Source organism: Diabrotica virgifera, chromosome 5 (genome assembly GCF_917563875.1).
Source record: "Diabrotica virgifera virgifera chromosome 5, PGI_DIABVI_V3a".
NCBI classification, from domain to species: Eukaryota; Metazoa; Arthropoda; class Insecta; order Coleoptera; family Chrysomelidae; genus Diabrotica; species Diabrotica virgifera.
In genome coordinates, this window is record NC_065447.1 from 22,870,264 (window position 1) to 22,894,635 (window position 24,372).

Here is a 24,372-nt window from a genome sequence, read left to right on the forward strand (position 1 = left end):
TTTTCACTTTATCACGCACTGCACCAAAACGTTGCTTGCACACTAGTCGCGCAATGCTCCGCTATTAGCTTTGTCGCACTACACCAACTCGTGAGGTTTGGTCCTCTTCAGTCTTCTTTTCTGGTTTGAGTTGTCCAGGAGCTGGATGGCCTCAACATTTTTGTGGAGAAGAAGTCTCTTTTCATGACTTTCTGCGTGTTTTCTGATTTCTTTGTCGACGGGCTCCATTCGTAGATCCTTGTGGAGGTCGTCTTTACGGATGTACCCGGGTGCATTAACTATGCCCCTTAATACTTTGTTTTGAAAAGTCTGTATTATTTTCAAGTTTGTCTTTTTTCTACATCCCCATAGTTGGGAATTTAAGAAGACAAATCTAAATTAAAACTTCCGATCTTCTCTCTTTAGAGTACAAAAGACTCGTTTCATATGGGTTCTCTGAGACGCATGTTGGTAGCGGCGCCCTTTGATATTTTATTATCTGGGTTAACAGAACACTTGATTCGTGTCGACATTAATTTCACTTATTCTCCGTTAGAGGTCGTTCTAACTTTACTACGGTATAAATAGTTTATTTTATACCGAGAAGATCGGAAGTTTTAATTTAGATTTGTCTTCTTGCAAAGCCTTCTTGACAACGGGTAGACATAGAAATAGCTATCGAAGGATGGCAAGAGACAGATATAAATTAAAACGAATCCGTCCATTTTCATTTGATTCTCTTAATTGTTTGTGTAGATAAAATAAACACTAAGTCTTGTACCTATCAACCATAATGTTTTACCGGGGATTCTGGATCTCTAAAACGAGATCTTAGTTTTCAATATTAAAATCGCTGCTTAGATATGAATAACAATAATAATTTCTTAAATAATTTTATCAATATTCTCATTTTATTATTAAAACTAAAGAGATAAAAATCAAAATATGAGCTTAAGAGGAAAATCTTTGTGAATGATGGTTTATAAAATCGGTAAATAATAGTATATTACTTTATGAGGCGGAGAAGCATGACTTTTCTTGACGCGCCCGATATTACGCGCCGAACGAAGTGAGGCGCGTAATAGAGGGCAAGTCAAGAAAAGTCGCTTCTTTGCCGAATAAAGTATACTATTTTTTCTTCAAACGTAGCAAAATCTAGAATGCCTCAAACGACATGGGGGCTGGAAATCAAGCACGGTTGCCGAAGGATATAAACATAGAGGATTCAATAAGAAATAAGAACGATAATGCTCAAAAAATTTTAAATCCTCATGATTCGCCAACATCGGGAATGATTGCTGAAAGTTGTGCTCGACCATCAGTATCATCAACAATTACCAATGCGTATCAAGAGTCGGGAACATTTTTGCACGGTTTCAATTTTGAAAATGCCTCATTAACTAATTGTACTTTTAATATTACTATAAATAAAAATGATGTTTAATTGTTGTTAATGACATTTGTATTGTTGCTTTGTGACATGTTTCATATTGTTGCCATGACAACATTTTTCCCTCCGCCGTAAAGAAATGGGAAAAAAACTGCTGCCGGCGGAGACATCAAACTTTGACAGGATCAAGTTAGATAAGTAATGCCATCATTATTTGACGTTTGAAGAAAAAAAAATTTATGTCATCGTACGTTTTTCCTAAAGTCTGTAACGAGATCATAGTATGTATTATTCATTCCTTAAACACAACGAATCTTCTTGTATTTGTTGAGCTACAAAACTGGAAGATACAATCTATAGTATGGGTACCTATATTACTTATATTGGGACCGTACAAGTTCGGCAAAGCGACACCTGGTTTCTACGCTCAGCAACATTATTCGCACTTTTAATTATATTGGCAAATTATATTAGTCCTGGTTACTGGACAATTGTCAAGGCCATAGTCCAAAAAAATAATAGGAAGAAAAATAAGATTCAGGTTATGTTATTAAAACGTAAACATTTTTATGTAGTAAATAGAATTAGTTATTAAAATGCAGTACTGCAAGCAAAATACAATTAATTAAATTTACCTTTATTATAATAATTGCATATCATATCAATATTGTGGAGCAATATATAATTTTTCTTCTTCATTGACAGTAGATATGAAATATACGTCAATTTGACAATTTCAATTGACAATGAATTATTTAAGACAGCCACAATATTTCTCCGCTATTCTCGCACGATCGTTTCTCGTATCCCCCCCCCCCCCCCCAAGTACTTGCACACCGCGAATACGTATCCGGAACAACCAAGAAGTCGCAATTTCAAGAAGACATGGAAACAATTGATTAATAATTATTAATCAGTAAAAGATTAATGTGTTTTTATTATACTTATGTTTGAGATTTTCTCTTTGTATACCGGAAAAATCTTGAATGAATCAATCCATAAAAACAAAATCGAATTTTACAAAAACTATAAAGAATTTCATGCTTGGCTTGACGGCCGAGGTTCTGTCTAAGGTTACTGGTTCTGTAACAAAAGTTATAAATACACCTGCATTGAAATTGTTTTGATTAGAGATCGCAATGGTACTATCTATGAAGCGGTGGATCGGAAAAGTCGCTGTAGTGACTGGTGCGAGTTCAGGTATTGGTGCGGCAGTGGCCAAACAGTTGGTGGAAGAGGGTTTGCTGGTAAGTTATACTATATGCTCATCAACCCCATTATATGAGTCAAACATGACATTTCTTTTTATTTTTGTTGTATTTTAAAGCTGCTTGCTTGTGGATTGCTTCATTCGGTATTCTGCTGGAACAATTACGCGTAGCGTGTTGAGATAGATCCATACATTTTAAAAGCTATCATCGTTGTGTAAGGACTATAGCTGAGAGGTACACATTGGAGAGGATCTAGCTCATTTTGTTTATTAACACTTTTCATGCAATTTCTAGCAAGGCAATACATGGTATTTCTTTTGAGATAAACTATAATATGCTGTGATTAATTTTACCAAAATGGTTGTGAGTTTAAATGGGAAACAAAGAATAAAAATTTTGATTATGGTTGGTGTGGAGACAAATTGTCCAATAAATAAGAAGTAGAGTAATTACGAAATTTGATACAAATGGGAGAATTAGAGATTTCCCTAGATCGGGAACTAGGAGAACTGAATTTTAGGCCAACTTCCTTCCTAGCTGCATTTAGCTCGCTTATAAGTTCTTTTAGTTCTGCAGGATTATTAACGATCAGAACGATGTCGTCTGAATATCTTAGATTGCTGAGGTATTTTACATTAATGGATGGGCCTTTGTTCTACAAGTTCATTTTGCTGAATTTCTAAGGTTGAGGTGAAGAGCTTTAGGGATTTGTGTTTCTTTGTCGGACGCCTCTGGTAATGGGAAATTCTGTGTCTTCATAAATTCATAAATTTTTACCTTAGCTTTTACTTTTCTCTATTTATTTGCTAAAGTCTCTATGTATGATTTGTCAATGGCTTAGTTGACCAAAGCTTCTTGGTGGAACCGCCTTAGGATAAATAGAATCGACGGCCTTTTCAAAATCTATGAAAATTAAGTTTAGCGGTATTTCATATTCTATAGCTCTACTCATTAGTTTTCTAATTATATCAATATGATCCAGCCTACTGAATCTACTTCTGAAGCCAGCTGTGCAGCATTTAATGCATCTGTTCATCTGTTGTTCATCTGAATATCTTGTATATGATTGGTAGAAGACTTATAGGTTTACAGTTTTTGATATCTTCTTTGCTAAATTTCTTTCGAAGTTATACTAAGTGTTAGTGAAATAAAGATTATGTATTACATTGGTCTGGTATGCATTTTGCTAAGACTTTCAAGGTTTTTGCCAGTGTATTTATTCAAGCAGTTCCTCTGTTATGATTTAAACTACTGCCTAAAGTTTCTATGCCATGACGTTCTTCTTTGACCTGGCCCGCTTCTTCCGTCTATCTTGCTTGTATTTTTAAATGATGTATGTTTTACAGTATGGTGCAAATGAAAGGAATAAACTCGATATTTCCTAAACCGGCGACTTTAAGGAAAAATACCGAAACAGGTCGATTTTTATTTTTAAATTATGATATTTTGGCATATATGTCATACTAGTGACGTCATCCATCTGGGCGTGATGACGTAATCGATGATTTTTTATATGAGAATAGGGGTCGTGTGCTAGCTCATTTGAAAGGTTATTCAATTATCTATTCAGTAATATAAACATTTAGACAATTATTTATACAGGGTGTCCAAAATTTTTTTTCTAAATTAAATTATTTGACAAAAAAAAGAAGAATGTATGTAATTTATTTAATTCAAATTACATTTTATTACTGTCAGAAATCAGACAAAAATGTTTATATCACAAATTAACATTGCTTTTCTCTTAAACTAAATGTTCAAACTTCCAAGAGGCAGGTGGCTGGCGGCGGGAGCTAGTTTGAATATTGAATTTAATCGAAAAGCAATGTTTATTTCTGAAATAAACATTGAATTTAATCGAAAAGCAATGTTTATTTCTGAAATAAACATTTTTTTATGTTTTCGGGCAATAGTAAAATGTATTTTGTGTTGAATAAATTGCATACATTCTTTTGGTTTGTCAAAGGATTTAACTAAAAAAATTTTTTGGACACTTTGTACAAATAATTATGTAAATGTTTAAATTACTGAATAGAGAATTGAATTACCTTTCAAATGAGCTAGCACACGACCCCTATTCCTATTATAAAAAAATCATTGATTACGTCATCACGCCCAGATGGATGACGTAACTAGTATGAAATATATGCCAAAATATCATAAATTAAAAATAAAAATCGACCTGTTTCGGGATTTTTCCTTAAAAACGCCGGTTTACGAAATAACGAATTTATTCCTCTCATTTGCACCATACTGTATATCTCTGGTTGACTCATAGTATGGCCAAAATATTCCATTTTGCGATTTGCCATAACTTGTACTAATATAGTATATACTTACTTTTTTCTTTTACTTTAAGGTAGTTGGTTTAGGTAGACGAAAAGAAAAAATCGAATCCCTAGGTAACAGGTTGTCTGGAAAAAAAGGTAAACTATTTGCCGTAAAAGCGGACCTTACCAAAGAAGACGACATTAAACAGGCTTTCAAATGGGCCACTGAAAACGTAGGTCCAATTTCAATTCTAATTAACAATGCAGGTACTCATATTCGAACGGGATTATTAGACGGTGATACGGAGGCTTGGAAAACTACTATAAACGTCAACCTACTAGCTCTGTGTATCGCAACAAGGGAGGCGATACAAAGTATGAGAAAAAATAGCATTGATGGTCATATTATTCATATTAACAGCTTTCTTGGACACAACGTGGCTCCTTTACCAGATTTGGATGTCTATCCTGCTACAAAGTATGGTGTAACAGCATTAACAGAAACTCTAAGAGTGGAACTGAATAGTTTTAATCTAAAGACTAAAATCACGGTAAGTTTTTCAAAAAATGATATTTGATAATACAAGGTGTGTCAAAAGACGGTCGAATATTTCACGAAATACACATCGGATCGAAAAATTGAAAACTACATGTTCAGTTCCATACTTCACTTCCTAGAGGTGGGGTGGGGGGTGACTTTAAAATCTTAAATAAGAACCACTATTTTTGATTACAGATTTGGAATCCTTATGCAAAAATAAGTAACTTTTATTTGAGACATTTTTTTCGAATTGTTGATAGATGGCGCTATAATCGGAACAAACTAATTATCTTGATACCTTAGACACGGTCTAATATCTCAAGAAACACATTTACAAATAAAAGACCAAAAAATATGTGTTTAATATTTTTTAAAAATCTATTGAATCGAATGGCACCAAACATGACAACAAACTCACAACCTTTGAAAGTGGGCCGGGGGACAACTTAAATGGAGTCTTAAATGGAGAACGATTTTTTTTAATTGACATTAAAATTAATTAAACAAAAAAATTAATCTGGTTTTTTCGTTTTGGGATAGATGGGATGTAATCACATAAAAACCTATACAGGCCCGAAGCCTGCAACCTTGAAAATTTCAACAGTAATAAAAAATTCCATTAGCCCTTGATATTTAGTTTGAAATATTTTAAATAATGATCTTTAAGAGTACCACTGCCTTCTTGAACACTCCGATTTAGAACTGAACTTTTGTTGAGTGTAATCCCCAAACCGTGAATTCATCTATTGGGGTAGATAGATACAAACTATTTGAAAGTATGGAGGACAAAGAGCATACCCAATATAGTATGATACAATTGATCCAAAAGGTGGCATAACTCAGACATCCAAAGTGAAAGTTATCCTCCAACACCAAATTGTTCTATATGGTCCACTTAATGTTTAAAAAAGTCACACCATTTTGAGCGTCGGGTTTGGGGAGAGAAAGGGGGGAGAAATCGGTAAATTCGTAGTTTTTTACGTTTTTCGTCAATATTTCTAAAAATATGCGGTTTGGCATGAACAACCTTTTATACAAAAATGTTATACATTAAATTTGAAATAAAAAAAGGCTCTACGCATAATCCTTTTAAAATTAAGGTTCAAAAGTTACGGAGGTAATAGTATAATTGGTCCAAAATGGCCTAACCGTGACATCCAAAATAAAAATTTTCCCCCAACACCAAATTGTTCTATATGGTCCACATATTGTTCAGTAAAAAGTTACACCATTTTGAGCGTCCGGTTTGGGGGGGGGGGGGGAGAAGTCGGTAAATTAGTAGTTTTTTTACGTTTTTCGTCAATATTTCTAAAACTCTGCGTTACCGTAAACAATGTTCTATACAAAAATGTTCTACATAAAATTTAAAACAAAAAAGTTTCGATACATAATTGTTATAAAATCAATGGTTCCAGAGTTACGGAGGATGAAAAGTGGAGGTTTACTATACTTTTCATTTTTTGGGCAATTGATGATGATTTTAAGTGGTGAGGTTGACGTTTCTTCAAGGGCTTATCACTAACATACCATCGGCCACTGAAATAGCAAATTTTATTTACAAAACACAATCCTGTTAAAGAAAATTTCTTTCATCAGTAATAGTATTATCCATTGCTCAAGAAATATAAAAAGTATCGAAAACTTCCACTTTTCACCCTCCGTAACTCTGGAACCGTTGATTTTATAACAATTATGTATAGAACCTTTTTTGTTTTAAATTTTATGTAGAATATTTTTGTATAGAACGTTGTTTAAGCTAAAGCATAGTTTTAGAAATATTGACGAAAAACTTAAAAAAACTACTAATTTATCGACTTCTCCCACATCTCTCCACCCAAACCGGACACTCAAAATGGTGTAACTTTTTACTGAACAATATGTGGACCATATAGAACAATTTGGTGATGGAGAAAAACTTTTACTTTGGATGTTTAGGTTAGGCCTTTTTTGGACCAATTATACTATACTACCTCCGTAACTTTGGAACCATTCATTTTAGGAGGATTATAAATAGAGCCTTTTTTATTTAAAATTTAATACAGAACATTTTTGTATAGAAGGTTGTTCATGCTAAACCGCATAGTTTTAGAAATATTCGCCAAAAACGTAAAAAACTACGAATTTACCGATTTCTCCCCCCAAACCCGACGCTCAAAATGGTGTGACTTTTTCTGAACATTATGTGAACCATAGAGAATAATTTGGTGGATGATAGCTTTCACTTTGGATGTGTGGGTTTGGGTCTAGTTATACCATACTAATACACTTGATAGGAGCTATTAATATTTTTTAATTCTAGAGTATAAGTCCAGGATTTGTGGACACAGAAATCATTGCAGATATGAAAAACAACGAAGAATTTAAAAGGAACGTACCAACTTTACTTAATCCTGAAGATATAGCTGATGGAATAATATATGCTCTTTCTACGCCTCCACATGTACAGGTAAATAAAAGAAATCTGGGTATTATTTTATATGGGAATAAATCACAATTATTCATTGTAATGAGAATTACACTTTACGTTTGCTTTATCATTTCGATTTCCTACGCGGAAATCGTTTTAAAAAATTCTGAAATAAATATTATGAATGATTTTAAACTCTACGGGCCGGTTGTTCGAACTCTGATCAACATTGATCACTATCAAATATTTAATTACTGTCACAACTTGTCAATGTCAACTTTGGTTGGGTTGCTGAAAACATAGTTAATTATAATTATGAGATTAGTTAGTCAATTAACATAACAATTATTAACATAATTGATTAACTAATTTCATAATTGTCATCAATAATTATGTTTTCGGCAACCCAACCAAAGTTGACATTGACAGTTGTGACAGTAATTAAGTATTTGATAGTGATCAATGTTGATTAGCGTTCGAACAACCGGCCCTTAATGTCTTTAATTGGCAATTGGTGGTGGTAATACAAAATTAAAAGTCCCTTTCATAATTATTACCTATCCAACTATCTTCTTTAAGTGCCATCTCCGCGACGGAGGTTGGCAATCATGATAGCTATTCGGACTTCATAGACGGCTGCACTGAAAAGCTCATTTGATGTAACATCTACCTGCGTATTATTCTCTCAGGTTTCGCAGCCACGATATTCTACTTCTCCATATTCTTCTTTTTTCTTGAATCTTTCCCTGCATAATCAATTGGAGCAAGTTGTATCTCTCTTCACGTGTAATATATCCAAGATATTCCAATTTCCTTGTGTTGATGGTATTTAATATTTCCATTTCTTTATTCATCTTTCTCAGAATCTCTTTATTTGTGACTTGTTCTCTCCCCGATATTCGTAGAATTGTTCCTTACACCCACAGTTCGAATGATTCCAGTTGTTTCATTGATGCCGCATTCAAGGTCCAAGCCTCCATTCCATAAAACAAAGTCGAGAAAACATAGTACCTAGCCAACCTAACACTTGGCTCCAATTTCAAATCTCTTGTGCAGGGCACTTTTCTCATTTTGCTAAAATTTGTTCTATCCTTTACCATTCTGATTATTATTTCTTGGAAGTTATCATTTGTGGAGTTGATCACTGTTCCAATATATGCATATTGGTCTATCACCTATACAAAAACATTAATTTAGAAACAAGTGCTTAACGCAGGATGGTCTTACCGTGTGCAACTGTTATTGCTAATTAAAATAAAGTAATATTGTTAATATGTCAGTCAGATGGCTCAGTGACAATCTAGCGGATTTACGATCGAGTTTCGAGCCCCTGTCCTGTCATTTGAAAAATAACAAGGCCAATGTCGTAGTATAAAATTCTATAGAATCTACGACTTGGTCTGGAATAAACTGGTGTCTGATCGGCCTATGGAGGAGCGGTACGGCAAAGGATAAAGGCTTGCGGCTCGGTGATACTCCTTCATAGATCGCTACCGAAGGACGTTGACGCTTAATAACGGTGTATATACATACAGTAGGAAAAATGAATGAATACCCATGAACGAACATATAAAACACGCTGTATTTTCCTGTCACCGTGTCACACAAAAAATTGGCCAGTGCAAGTACATGTAATAATTAGTGTTACATGTACTTGCACTGAACAATTTTCTTTGTGACACGGTGACAGGAAAATACAGCGTGTTTTATATATTCGTTTATGGGTATTCTGTCATTTTTCCGACTGTAAGTTGTCCATTATGTCCCTGTAAGTTGTATCCATATGAAAAACTTTTTTATTATTAATTTTACGAAAAAAAGTTATTCTCTATAAAAAGTTCTGCATGGTCCAAAACCCAAGATTCAACCATCAGCTATCAAATTTTATGAATGTTATACGAAGTATGTCAAAAAGTTTGAATTTCACTCAAGAGTAAAGTAGCTTTATTTTTCACAATATTAAAAATTGCTATTATGAAAAGTTGTTTCGAATTAAAAACTATATTCTAATATGGAATTACATCCTTCTAATTGAAAAAAAAATGTTTTTGAAAATTATGGATAACTAACATTATTTTCAGTTATTTCAATTCTGACAACTCTTTTATTATTAATTTTATGAAAAAAAGTGATTCTTAGTAAAAAGTTATGGATGGTCTAAAACCTAAAATACAACCATATTATATCAAATTTTATCAATTTTATACGAGGTATGTCAAAAAAGATAAATTTAGATCAAAAGTAAAGTACCTTTATAGTTCAGAATATTTCAATTAGACGGATGTAATTACATACTAAAACATAGTTTTTAATTCTAAATAACTTTTCATAATAATAATTTTCGATATTATGAAAAATAAACGTATTTTACTATTGAGCGAAATTCATATTTTTTGACATACTTCGTATAAAATTGATAAAATTTGACATAAGATGGTTGTATTTTAGGTTTTAAGCCATTCAAAACTTTTTATTAGGAATCACTTTTTTTCGTAAAAGTAATAATAAAAGAGTTATCTGAATTTTTGAATAAATAAATTTAAAAAATTTATTTAATTTATTATTAAATAACTGAAAATAATGCTAGCCTAAATTTATCAAATTTTTTTTCAATTAAAAGGATGTAATTGCTTACTATAATATAGTTTTTAATTCCAAACAACTTTTCATAATAGCAATTTTCAATATTGTGGAAAATAAACCTACTTTACTCTTGAGTGAAGTTCAAACTTCTTGACATACCTCGTATATTATTCAAAAAATTTGATATTTAATGGTTAAATCTTAGGTTTTGGACCATGCAGAGCTTTTTATGAAGAATAACTTTTTTTCGTAAAATTGATAATAAAAAAGTTTTCCATATGGATACAACTTACAGGAACATACTGTACATATAATATTGTTAATATGATTACCTAAAAATGTTTTCACGAGACGCAAAATTAGACACAATTTAAGAAAACAATTAAATTGTATGTATTCGGAGAAATAATAGTTATTTATGTATTAATAGCGATAAGGGATACATTATTGCTTGAGGGTAACACTTTGCGCTTGTAATACATACAACATTTTTTCTATAATCACTTAATAAAATGAAACTATTTTTAAACCATTAACTTTATGACTTTAAATATTGAATTTTTTTGTATTGTATGGATCTGTGGTTGCTACGGACTACGAGCATTTATGAGTATGAATGTTCAATTTGTTTGTATTGTATGGTGGTATGGTTGCTACGAACGACGCGCATTTTTCAAACTTTAACGCGCTAGAGCGATAAAGTGACGGTACTTAGTAAACGTCAACTTTTCGTTGCCATTGACAAACGAAAAAGTCTTCTTTATCAAGTGATTGTAGAAAAATAAAATTAATAAGAGAAGTCTCTTTGTGGTATTATAATATCACCCTGTACAAAATATGTTTAAAACTCATTCAAAGTCATTAATCCATGTAGTATCTGTTCTTGTATCAATAACCGCAAGTAACATTGAATTGTCATGTTTTGTTATTATTTAAATGTGTATATAAACATTAACTCGGTGGAGAAAGATTATTGTACTCAGTATTTAATTAATGTAAGGTAGGTCGCTACTGATATATGTAAACAGATTGTTATGGTTAGTCATTGATGGAGTTGAGTGTAAATAATATAATGTATTTGAACTAAGAAGAGAGTTTTAATTAATTACGACCTAGAAGACAGTAACATCACACTATTTATTACATGGCGCTCCTGTAAATTAATTGGGAGAATCTTCTGAAAATGGGCGACAAAAATTGGAAACGGAGACGGCGAAGATGGACCAGGACGAAGATGCAGAGAACCCAGGGAACAAAGACAAAGTGATAAAATGTAAGTAAGAATGTCTATCTTTATTAAAAATGCTTCCCTCGTTTTTATATTATTATTGAACATTGAATATTTATCTTTTCTGATTTTTGAATAATTTATGAAGTATCGATATTTTTTTAAGAATATCTATGAATTTTGAAACATGAAGTGATTTTTGAGAATATTTTTATCAAAGTTTATTATATATACTATTATTGAATTTTTATTGAATTTTGAATTTTATCGAATTTATTTGAAAAATCTCTATCCGATTTCTATTTCTAGTACGGTTATTTTTGAATATTTTAAGGAATATCGAATTTTTTACAAAAAATTCTATCGAAGTATGAGATATAAACTTATTTTGAATATTTTTATCTAAGTTTTGCATATGCTATTTTTTTATTGAATTTTTGTCGAATATGTATACTATTATTGAATTTTTATTAGCCAGTTGTTTTTATTATTGATATTTATTGATTATATAGATACATTTTCATCGATTTTGTGTTAAATTTTGTATGATATGAACCTGAATTAATATTTTTGAGTGATAAATGATATTTTTTTAATGAATAATGATTAGTGATGACATACGTTGATATAAGAGCTTTAACACAAACATTGTTATAAGCAAGAGATATTTTTAACGAACCGACCTGAAGAGTCGAGATAAAGAATCTGGAGGACTATATAGATAAGAAGAAGAACTAACAATATTATAAGCTAAATATTATGAGGCAACTAGAGACAATAAGAAACCCACGGCTCTTGTCAAATTAGGAAGGTACTAAGTGATTTATAGAAGCTTGAAAGCTTATTAGAGACCCACTCTGTGTTTTGAGAGTACCTATTTTATTCATGATTATTCGTGAATAAACAACGGCCTCAAAGCAAGGGATTGAGGTTGTGATATTTTTAGAAGAATTTGAACCGCATAAAATACCTATTTCGTGTTTTGAGTTAACTATACCACCTAAATGGTGCGTACAGATCAGGGCGAAAATTCGGGTTAATATTGGCGGAGAACTAAGACATCCGAGTGAAACCTCTTTTATTAAGGTAAAACGAAGGTATCGGAGCTAGTATATGAAGTGATGATTATGATGTTATATGAAATGATACATGAGATAAATGATCTATGATTGTTATATGAAATATGTATATGAAGATGAATTATGTACACTGTAGAAGTGTTATTATGTGGAGAAAAATGAAGAAATATAGTTATAGTACCAGACAAGAAGAAGAGAGAGAGAAAAAAATAATTTTATTAAAATATGTGGGAAAAATGGAAGAAGGAACATAAAATTTGTCAGAAATGTCAAAATAAAGCAGAATTAAGAATAATATCAAATAAGTAGCTAATCATTAAATAATTATGTCTAAGAATTAAAGTTGTAATTTTTTTTCTAAAGTAACGTAAATTATAAATAACTTATTTTTAAATGCATATAATGAATTCAGGTAAAATTTTCGTGGAAAATGGAAGTGTTTGAATTAAGGATAGACAATATCTTACAATAGTGTTAGTAGATAGTAAGCAAAGGGACACAAAAAGTGAAGTTCTTAGAGAGATTAAATCTTTATTATAGGTACAAGAGAGTTATTAGTAGTTTTTTTAGAGACACATATTAAAAGTTTTAGAGAGATTACATTTTTATTATAGGTACAATATTTTAAAGTTAGTAAGGCGTATATAAATAAATCAAAATAAGACTGAAATAATAAGATGAAATAGTAAAGTAACGTTAAATTCTTTTTTTATATACCACTTAATAGAAGTTTAGGTACTATTTAGCTTAGCTTAGGAAGTATTAAAGTCGAGATTTTATTACAATTAGATTAGTTACGGCTTATAGGCACTAAAAGACTATTTAAAAGTTAGGATCAATTTCATTCACTGTGGACACTGTTTTGATGAAGTGAATTAGTGAACGAAAAAAAAAGGACGAAAAGACACGACGTGAAAGTACGTGAACTAGTAATAGGTTATAAAATACCAGTTTAGTATAGGGAAAATATGAACTTTTGTGTAAAATAGGAAAAAGAATATACATGTTTAGGGAAAAATTGATTGATCTGAAATGTAATGTTACAGTTAGTTAGCATAGTTAGGAAATTTAATTTTTCAAAATAGTATTAGGTAACCATAAACATTTTTGTAAAAGGGAAAGAGGAGCATCACATTTTAAAAATATGTAATTTTAACAAAACGGGGAGGTGTGGTATTATAATATCACCCTGTACAAAATATGTTTAAAACTCATTCAAAGTCATTAATCCATGTAGTATCTGTTCTTGTATCAATAACCGCAAGTAACATTGAATTGTCATGTTTTGTTATTATTTAAATGTGTATATAAACATTAACTCGGTGGAGAAAGATTATTGTACTCAGTATTTAATTAATGTAAGTTAGGTCGCTACTGATATATGTAAACAGATTGTTATGGTTAGTCATTGATGGAGTTGAGTGTAAATAATATAATGTATTTGAACTAAGAAGAGAGTATTAATTAATTACGACCTAGAAGACAGTAACATCACACTATTTATTACATCTTGACTTCTTGTTATAGTGTTTCCATCGGGAATTTGCTAACTGTCGGCTCTTTAGTCTCTTTGATGACAGTGCCGACCATTGGCATGGAAATGAAGAAAAAGGGTCGGTCAGTTCATCAAACGCATATTTCGAGGAAAATCATTAGGGGAGTGCAATTAGAACGAGAAGATACAATGTTTCGGAAAAAATCAAACAAGGTTATATTTTTCTAAAACTTTTTTTGTTAGTTTATAAATATGTTAAAGTAAAAAGTTCTACTCACAAATTTCGCCGCTAATTGTTTATTAATTGTTTAAACAATAACAATTTTTTTGTATAAATAATGTTAAGAATATGGGTGAATTCAACATTTTATTTTGATAAAAAATGTTTTTATTTTAGTTTTGATTATGCTGAACCCGAATCTGACATTACAATTTGCAAATTCAAAATGGCGGATTCAAAATGGCGGATTTTTTCCTAAAATTCCTTAAAAAGCAGTTGTAAAATCCAAATTTTTTTATAAAACGTGTTTGTTTACATATATGTGGATATTTTTGAGAGGTTGCTGAACCTGAATCAAATTTTGATAATTTAAATTATAAAATGGCAGATCCAAAATGGCGGATAACTTAAAAAATAGTTGTAAAATCATAATTTCTTTACAAAATGTATTTATTTCTACATATATTTATTTTTGAGAGCTTTGATAAACCTAACTTAAATGTTAACATTATAAACTATAAAATGGCGGATCCAAAATGCGGATTTTCTAAAAAGAACATAAAAAGAACATTTTTCTAAAACATTTATTGTCTTTATTTTTAACAGGTTGTTGAATCTGAATTAAAGATTAAAAATTTTAATTTCAAAATGGCGGATCCAAAATGGCGGATATTTAAATGAAAAACAAGTAGAATCCAATCAAACAAATATGGAATTTCATTCTTAAAAAAAAAGATAAACAAATAATTTTCACAAAAATATTAAAAATTAAAATGTATTAGAAAAAAAGAACCAATTATTCAAAATCTATCTCTTCAATATTCAAAAAATTGTTGCAATGGAATCATAAATAAAAAGTTATTCTTAGTAAAAAGCTCTGCATATTCTAAAACTTTAAATGCAATAATAAAATATCAATTTTTATCAATTTTGTACAAGACATGTCAATAAATAAAAATTTCAGTTAGGAGTAAAATACCTATATTTTTCATAATACTGAAAATTGTTATTATGGAAAGTTGTTCAGAATTAAAAACGATGTGTCAATATGCAATTACACTTTTATGCAATTTTTTACATAATACCTCGTAAAATATTGATAAAATATAATATTTTATATTTGCATATTAAGTGTTAGACCATGCACAGCTATTTATGACGAATAACTTTCTTCATAAAATTAATAATAAATCAGTTATCATAAATAATAAGTGAAAATTTAATGATGTTTGGTATAATTAATTTGAAACAATATTAAAAAAAAAACAAATTTTCGATTAGAAGGATATAATCACATATTGGAACATAGTTTTTAATTCCAAACAACTTTCCTTTATAAAAATTTTCGATATTGTGAAATATAAAGGTACTTTACTCTTGAGTGAAATTCATATTTTTTGACATACCTCGTACAAAATTAACAAAATTTGATATTTGATGGTTGCATATTATGTTATATACGATGCAGAGTATTTTATAAAGAATAACTTTTTTTCGTAAAACTGATATTAAAAAAGTTATCAATAGGTTCCAAGTTACGCAGACATACTGTATAAGAGCTAAAAAAATTTTTTTTGTTGAACATTTATTATTTTTTAAGGTTATTATTAAATTAATTTTAGGTAAGTTTTACAGAAAAAAGTTTTGATCACTCTGTATATACATTTTTTCAGCTGGTAATTTTCGGTTTTTGTATTACATTTTTGTTATCTTTCTTAGTTTTCTCAAAAAGAAATTGTTTATTTCATTTTTAAACTAAAATAATTCAGTGTTTTTTAAAGACTACATCCTAGGCTTTAAAAAAATATTAAAAAAATTGTATTAGATTTATTCAAACTTGAGTAATACCGTCTTAAAGTGGTGGGAATTCTGTAGAACTACGAAGTTTTCAAAAATTACATTTTTTGAGACAGCGTATTATTTGAATTAAATTTTTGAGATTTTTTTTAAATGAAACATCGTTTAGTAAGATGATTGAGAGGTAAGTTGTGCAAATTTGAGAGCTTTGTAAGTAAATTTGTATTAGTTACACATTTTTAAATCATTTTTAAACAGAATTCATGTAAGTCTCACTTTCCGCCCACACCGTACTTATGTCCATACATTTTATTTCTTTTTGTTACAACCATAAGATAGCTTATTTTATCTTCTTTCATGTCCAATTTGTAAAATTTCTTTTGATCCATTAGTTAAAGAATTACATTAAAAAAACTCAACCGTGCACTTCTTCCAACGCTAGTTTACATTACGCCAATGTGCGTGAGAAGGGTGACTTTAGCGTTATAAATAAAAAATTACAGAAGCTAGAGATTTAATTTTAGAAAAATCTTTATATAAGATTTTTCTTGTAAAATTTTCTGAATTTTTCAATGGTCAAGTCAGTTTTTTTCTAAAAATTATATTTTCGGAGTTATTTAAAAAAACATCTAACTTCGCTGTTCATTTGTTTAATAAAAAATGAAGCACCCACTTCTCGAGTAGAACTTTTTGATATGTTGTTTATTAAACATTTCTTAATGAAATTACAAAAAGTTTTATCTTGTTTGATTTTTTCCGAAGTGAAAATCTAAATGCACTCCCCTACATATTTAATTTCTGTTTTAACTTTAAAAAGAAACACACACGGTTTTTGTGTCTGTATATTTTTTTATATCAACTAAATAATTTTTTAAACAAATTCAAAAGATTATCTTTTGTGTTTCGGAAAATATGTTTTAGTTTTTTTGGGTCATTCTAAGCAAGAAAGTTATTTTGTCATTTTTCTCAAAAGTTGATAGTTTTTGAGTTATAGGCGATTTAAAATCGGAAAAATGCGAAAATCGCTGTTTTAGAAGGTTAAAAACTCATATTTAAATTATTATTTTTAGGGTTGCCAAGTGCTTAAATTAAAGTTTTAACATTCATTTTCAACATTCTGAAGAGTAGTCTGGCATAACTTCAATTTAGACCTTTGTTTTTTAATTGCTAATAATGCGCGTCCATCCGATTTTTACGCCGGTGCGGTGGCGCTCTATTTCAACAATCTCCTATGTTGCCCCTAAAAACATTTTTTAGTTTTTTTGTGTGATTCTAAACACACAAGGTATCTTGTCATTTTTCTGAGAAGTTAATAGTTTTGAATTATAAGCGATTTAAAATATGAAAAAGTCGAACATACACATTTTCGAGACTTAAAAACTCATATTTAAATTATTAATTTTAGGCAGCCAAGTGCAATTCTTTAATTGTTAATTATACGGGTCCATCCGATTTTTATGCCGTATACTATTTCAAAAATCTCATATTTTGCTCTGAAAAACATTTTTTTAGATTTTCTGGCTCATTCTAAACAAAAAAGGTTTTTTGTCATTTTTCTGAGAAATTAATAGTTTTCGAGTTATAAGCGATTTAAAATATGAAAAATGCAAAAATACGCATTTTTCGGACTTAAAAACTCATATTTAAATTATTATTTTTGAGGTTTCCATGAGCTTAAATTGAAGCTTAAGCATTCATCTTTAGGATTCTGAAGAGTAATCAGGTCTAACTTCCATTTAGTCTGTAATTCTTTAATTGTTAATTACACGAGTCCATCCGATATTTATGCCGTATGTATACTATTTCAGAAAAATCTTCTTTTGCTCTGAAAAACATTTTTTTTTAGATTTTCTCGCTCATTCTAAACAAAAACGGTTTCTTGTCATTTTTCTGAGAGGGTAATAGTTTTCGAGTTAAATATGCAAAATGTGAAATACGTATAGCGTATTTTCTCATTTTTCAGATTTTAAATCGCTTATAACTCGAAAACTATTATCTTCTTAGAAAAATGATAAAACCGTTTTTGTTTATAATTGCCCAAAAAACCTAAAAAAATGTTTTCGAGGCAAAATCGGAGATTTTGAAATAGCCTACGGCATAAAAATCAGATGGACGCGCATAATTAATAATTAAAAAACAAGGGTATACATTGAAGTTGGACCCGATTACTCTTCAGAATCCTAAAGATGAATGCTTAGGCTTCAATTTAAGCTCTTGGAAACCTCAAAAATAACAATTTAAATATGAGTTAATAAGCCTCGAAAATGCGCATTTTTCAGATATTAAGTCGCCTATAACTCGAAGAGTATCAACTTTTGAGAAAAATTACAAGATACCTTTCATGTCTAGAATGATCCAAAAAACCTAAAAAAATATATTCTGGTCCAAAAAAGGAAAGGTTTTGAATTTGTTTAAAAAAATTGTTTTAACAATTTTTTTGAATATTTTTGATATTTTTCGATATTTTTGAATAGGAATCTGCAAAGAAAGCGAATCATAATTTTTTTCAGACTGGAGCGTCCTCACAATATGGACTATCTTTTTCTTTGTAATAAACTAATAAGATATAAACTGTTTATTGATAAACGTCCTTTGCAACAGTGTCAATCCTCCTACCCCATTTTTTTCTTCGCTTCCGTTTTAAGGAATGATTATGTAACAGTACCTAATTAAACAATAATTGTACCTATTATATTATATCGTCTTATACCCGATTTTTGTTAATTCATGAATTCTCGAAACAATTACATTATCAGTCATTCAAGTATATTCATTTTTGAAACAACGCATTCACATTGAACATGCAAATCTTTGTTTTTTAATTCGATTAATTATTTGGTAGCAAAAATATATATAACTCTCCAGTAACTCCGCCACTGTTCAAATAAACTAATCGGATAGAATTTTGTTTGGTGACACGCAGGTGTACAATTATGAACGCGGTGTTGCCGCGTTCATGAAATACGATGCCGACTTAACGTTAGGCAGAGAGGGAAGAACTAACTAATAGTGTTCTTTTGTTGTTGAATTGAAACGAACTAGAAGTACTGGATGTGACTAACACAATTTGGTTTTTTATTACTTAAAATTTGATACTTTAAATGTTTAAACTTGTTTTAACAATAAAACAAAATTCTTAATATCGTGTTAAAATCATCAATATGGCAACGTCAATTTAAAACCCGCTACTTAATTCTGCTCAGACTACAGTGTTGACGATACTCCAAAATTTCCTTTAAGTATAATATATACAAAGTTGCTTCAATTTATTAGTGAAGGCCCATTGAAATTTGAAGTACCCAGTTAATTAATTTATATATTTTTTAAGAATATTTTCACATTATCTTTCTAACAGTGTCATTGAGTAACAATTGAATATGTACTAAAATAGAGAAAACATTTTCAGAATATATAAATTTGGGAATTTTAGGAAATATATCTGACAACCTTGATTCGAAAGCTGCAGCGGGATTACGAACACTCGACGCGAGATCGCAAAACGAACCGTAGGCAAACTCGATGCGAATACGCATCGAAGCCAAAAAGTGATTACGAACTGGGTTCGAGTAGACTGTCAGAAAATCATCGGCAATTTTCGTATTTTTGAACCTACGGGATAATATTTCGAACAAATGGAATGATGTGCACGTTATATGCCAAGGAATTTCTCTCATTAACCTCAATAATTATTACAATAGAATATAAAATAAAGTTTTTATTACATATATAATTGTTATAAGTTGGTCAGGCCATGGAGTTGGGGTGTTTACATTGTAAAATGGCGTGCACCCTATCCTGCATGCTATGGCATGCTGGACGAGCCATACAGCCTGTAGTCAACACCCCGAAGTATGAGCGGGAATACAAAGTGTACTAATACTCATACGCTTATGAAACGCACCTGGCGGATCATAAGGGCCTTCACATTTTACTCTTTTTCAACTAGTCTTGAGTAAAATGTCTTTAATCTTTCCTATCGGCCTCTCTTGGCTACCTCTTGTTCTTCCGACCCCGAATGGCTATTAGGTTTCCGAGGGCAGACGGGTCACTATATTTCTTTCTACTACATACCTACTCTTCACCGAATGATTGCCGGTATAAGCAATCCCCCCACTTACTGACCAACGGCTTCGGGCGGATGAGTTGGTAAGTGGCAGGGCACTCTTTTGTCCTGAGACTGAGAAATCGGTCTCGAAGGCGGATGAACCCTACAGAATGGTCAACGGTATAAGGATGCAGAAGGCAACGGGAAACCACTGCATTAAAGACTCATGGAGTATCCCTAGAAATCGTCATGGCTCACAGAAATGACAACCAACAACCTACTAATCATGGTTCTCGGATGCCAAGATTCGGCAGGGGAAGAAACAACAGTAACGACAGGGCTTCCCAGGCCGTTAGTCAGCGAAATCCCTGTTCACTAAATATATACAAATCCACCTACAAAATCGCTACATGGAATGTAAGAAGTATGTATGAACCTGGGAAACTGAAGAATATACAGCAAGAGATGATGCGACTAGATATCGATATATTAGGAATAAGCGATACAAGATGGGTCAGCTCTGGCGAACTCAATACAGACAATGGACGAATCTATTACTCTGGAAGCAGCGACACCCAACACAGATATGGAGTTGCTATGATCCTCAGCGAAAAAGTAACGAGATCAGTAACAGGCTTCGTTCCGATGTCCGAAAGAATAATAATGTTGCAGTTATTGACAACCCATGGAAAAATGAACCTAATCCAGATTTATGCGCCAACTGCTGACAAAAATGAAGAAGAAATAGAAAACTTTTATAGCGAACTCCAGAAAACATTACATCTCACAGCATCTAGAGACATAACAGTGATCATGGGTGATTTCAACGCAAAAATTGGCGAAGGAAAATGCTACCCTAATGTAGGATCATATGGGCTTGGCGAACGAAACGACAGAGGAGATCGCCTAATAGAATTTTGCCAGGAGCATAATGTTATAGCCGCAAATACATTCTTTAAATTACCTAAGCGACGCCTGTATACATGGAAATCACCAGCTGACAAAGAGCACAAAATTGTCAGAAATCAAATTGACTACATCCTAATAAAGCACAGATATCGAAACTCAATTCAGGCAGTAAAGGCATATCCAGGAGCAGACGTATCCTCTGATCACAGTCTTCTTATTGCTAGGTTTCAACTTCAACTAAAAAAGACCCAAAAAAGCCGCAACAACAATAAACTTAACATACAGAAACTAAAGTCAGAAGAAACAAAAGAAAATCTGAAACACGAAATCAACACAAATCTAGACAGAAACCCAGGAAATAATTGCAACGTAGAACAGCAGTGGCAATTCTTCAAAACCTCTATATTAGAACCAAGTAAGAAAGTACTTACTACAACCAAATGTAAGAAAGAAGAATGGATGACGGAGGAAATTCTAGACTTGATGAATGAAAGAAGAAAAAACAAAACCATTAATAAGACTCGCTATAAACAGCTTCAAAACCAAATAAGAAGAAAAATTAGGGAGGCTAAAGAAACCTACTTCTCTGAAAAATGTAAAGAAATAGAAGAACTGCAAAACACATATGACAACTTCAACCTACATAAAAAAGTCAAAGAACTAGCCGGAATAGGAAATAGAAGAACCTCAAATATATTGCTCGACAAAAATGGAAATATTATAATGGAGACAAAACGAAAACTACGACGATGGAAAGAGTATATCGAGGAACTATTTCATGACCAGAGAGAAGCTAGTACATCCGTAGATAGCCAAACGGGAGATGTAGGCCCAGAGATAACCAAATCAGAGGTTAGTCAGGCAATAAACTCTATGAAAACCAATAAATCTGCTGGTCCAGATGAATTGCCTAGCGAGCTGATAAAGTTGGTCAACGAGAAAAACCTGGACATAATAGTAGAACTGTTCAACGCTATCTATACTACTGGAATCATCCCTAGAGAAATGTTGACATCAGCCTTTGTGTGTTTGCCAAAGAAGGTGAATGCAAAAGAATGCAGTGACTACCGAACCATAAGCTTAATGTCACATACCTTGAAAATTCTATTGAAAATTATCCACGCCAGAATACACTCTAAACTGGAGCTGGATATTAGTGACACTCAATATGGGTTCCGCAATGGTATGGGTACCAGAGAGGCATTATTCTCCTTCAACGTGCTGACACAGAGATGTTTGGATGTTAACCATCCTCTTTACGTCTGTTTTATAGACTACAATAAGGCGTTTGATAAAGTAAAACATGATCGACTCATGGAAATCCTAAAAAATAAAAACCTAGATGAAAGAGATTTAAGACTAATAACACACCTCTATTACAATCAGCGAGCAATAGTAAGAATTGAAAAAGAAACATCTGAAGAAATGGAAATAAAGAGAGGAGTCAGGCAAGGCTGCATACTATCACCTCTATTATTTAACGCTTATTCTGAAGAGGTAATGCGAGAAACTCTGGAAGATGAAACAGTCGGCATAAGAGTAAATGGAGTCTTAGTTAACAACATCAGATATGCAGATGATACAGTAATAATAGCCGATAGTTTACAAGACCTGCAAAGACTCATGAGTAAAATAGTAAGGTGTAGTAGGGAGTACGGACTCTCTCTCAATATCAAAAAGACGAAGTTTATGAAAATTAGTAAAAACAACCATAATACTAACGAAATCTTGATAGTAGAGGGCCAGCAGATCGAAAGAGTAAAAAAGTACACTTACCTAGGAACACTTATAACAGAAAATAATGACTACACTGCAGAAATAAAAGTCAGAATCGAAAAAGCACGTTCTAATTTTATAAAAATGAAAAAGGTCCTATGTAGCAAAGATTTAACATTAGCTCTTAAAGTACGCCTAACAAAATGTTACGTCTACAGTGTTCTATACTATGGAGTGGAATCATGGACGTTAAATGTAGAGACAATGAGACGACTTAACGCCTTTGAAATGTGGACCTATAGAAAAATTATGAGGGTTTCCTGGGTAGATAGAGTTACAAACAATGAAGTACTGAGAAGAATAGGTAAAGAAAAGGAAGTTGAACTTACAATTAAAGAAAAGAAGCTACAGTATCTCGGACATGTGATGCGGGGCGAGAAGTATGGTATCCTACGACTCATAATGCAGGGAAAGATAGATGGCAGAAGAAGCATCGGAAGAAGACGAATTTCATGGTTGAAGAACCTGAGAGAGTGGTTTGGATGCAGCTCGAAACAACTATTTAGAGCTACTGCCTCAAAAATTAAAATAGCTATGATGATTGCCAACCTCCGTAGCGGAGATGGCACCTGAAGAAGAAGAATTGTTATAAACGTTTATTTTATATTCTAAGGATGGTACAGTGATAACGTGTACCTAGATATAAAAATATATGATTTTCGAACTTGAGTAGAATTTGAGATTAATTATGATTTTTTACCGTTATTAAAGATTAAATGGCCAGGGAAAGATGGGATACGTTATATAAAAATATTACTAAAGGTCGTAATGGTCACTGCTAACTACCTATTCACTTCATCGAATTCTGTCTCAGAGCTTTCCTTCACATATTTTTAAAGTAGAGAACTTCTGTCCGTGTAATGAGTGTAATAACACCTCACTGGGAGATTTAAACAATATATTTTTTTAATGTTCAAAACATGAGAATTATTATCAAAACCGTATAATCTAAATATCGTTTGATTAACGATTTACATTATTTTTAAATTGAAAAAATCAAAGTATGAAGTAAGTAGGTTATGTCATTATGTATTCACTTTTCTTAATTTTTATACTTGGACCGGCAAGAGAGAAAGCGTTATAGGAGATCAGCGATCTATCAGAGAGAGATAGATAGTTCGAGTTGGCAACTCGACAGGGTCGTAGGTATCGAGCAGTGCCTTCGAGTTGACTCGCATCGACAACGTAGGGAAAGAGGTTTTGTAATCACTCCCTACGGTAAACATGGCGGATACGATGCGTATCGAGTGTACGTAATCCGGGCCCAGGTCTCTTTGATATCAATATGAGTGCTGATTATGTTGGAAAATTATTGGTGGATAAACTATACTTCGTATGTTTTTAGTATAGTGTATGATTTAATTTTACAGGTACACGAGCTGACTATCAAACCACTTGGAGAAAAATATTAAAACATTAGAATTTTTGTAGTAAATATGTAA

At 31.6% G+C, this 24,372-nt stretch overlaps 1 protein-coding gene across 1 annotated transcript; it reads left to right on the forward strand.

Moving 5' to 3' along the window:
• Window positions 1–2,508: 2,508 nt before the first annotated feature.
• On the forward strand, window positions 2,509–24,356 carry LOC114332982 (farnesol dehydrogenase-like). Its single transcript, XM_028282785.2, has 4 exons — window positions 2,509–2,616; window positions 4,940–5,401; window positions 7,691–7,837; window positions 24,301–24,356. Exons 1-4 carry the CDS (start codon window positions 2,509–2,511, stop codon window positions 24,340–24,342), a joined length of 759 nt encoding a protein of 252 aa, XP_028138586.2. The 3' UTR covers window positions 24,343–24,356.
• Window positions 24,357–24,372: the final 16 nt, after the last annotated feature.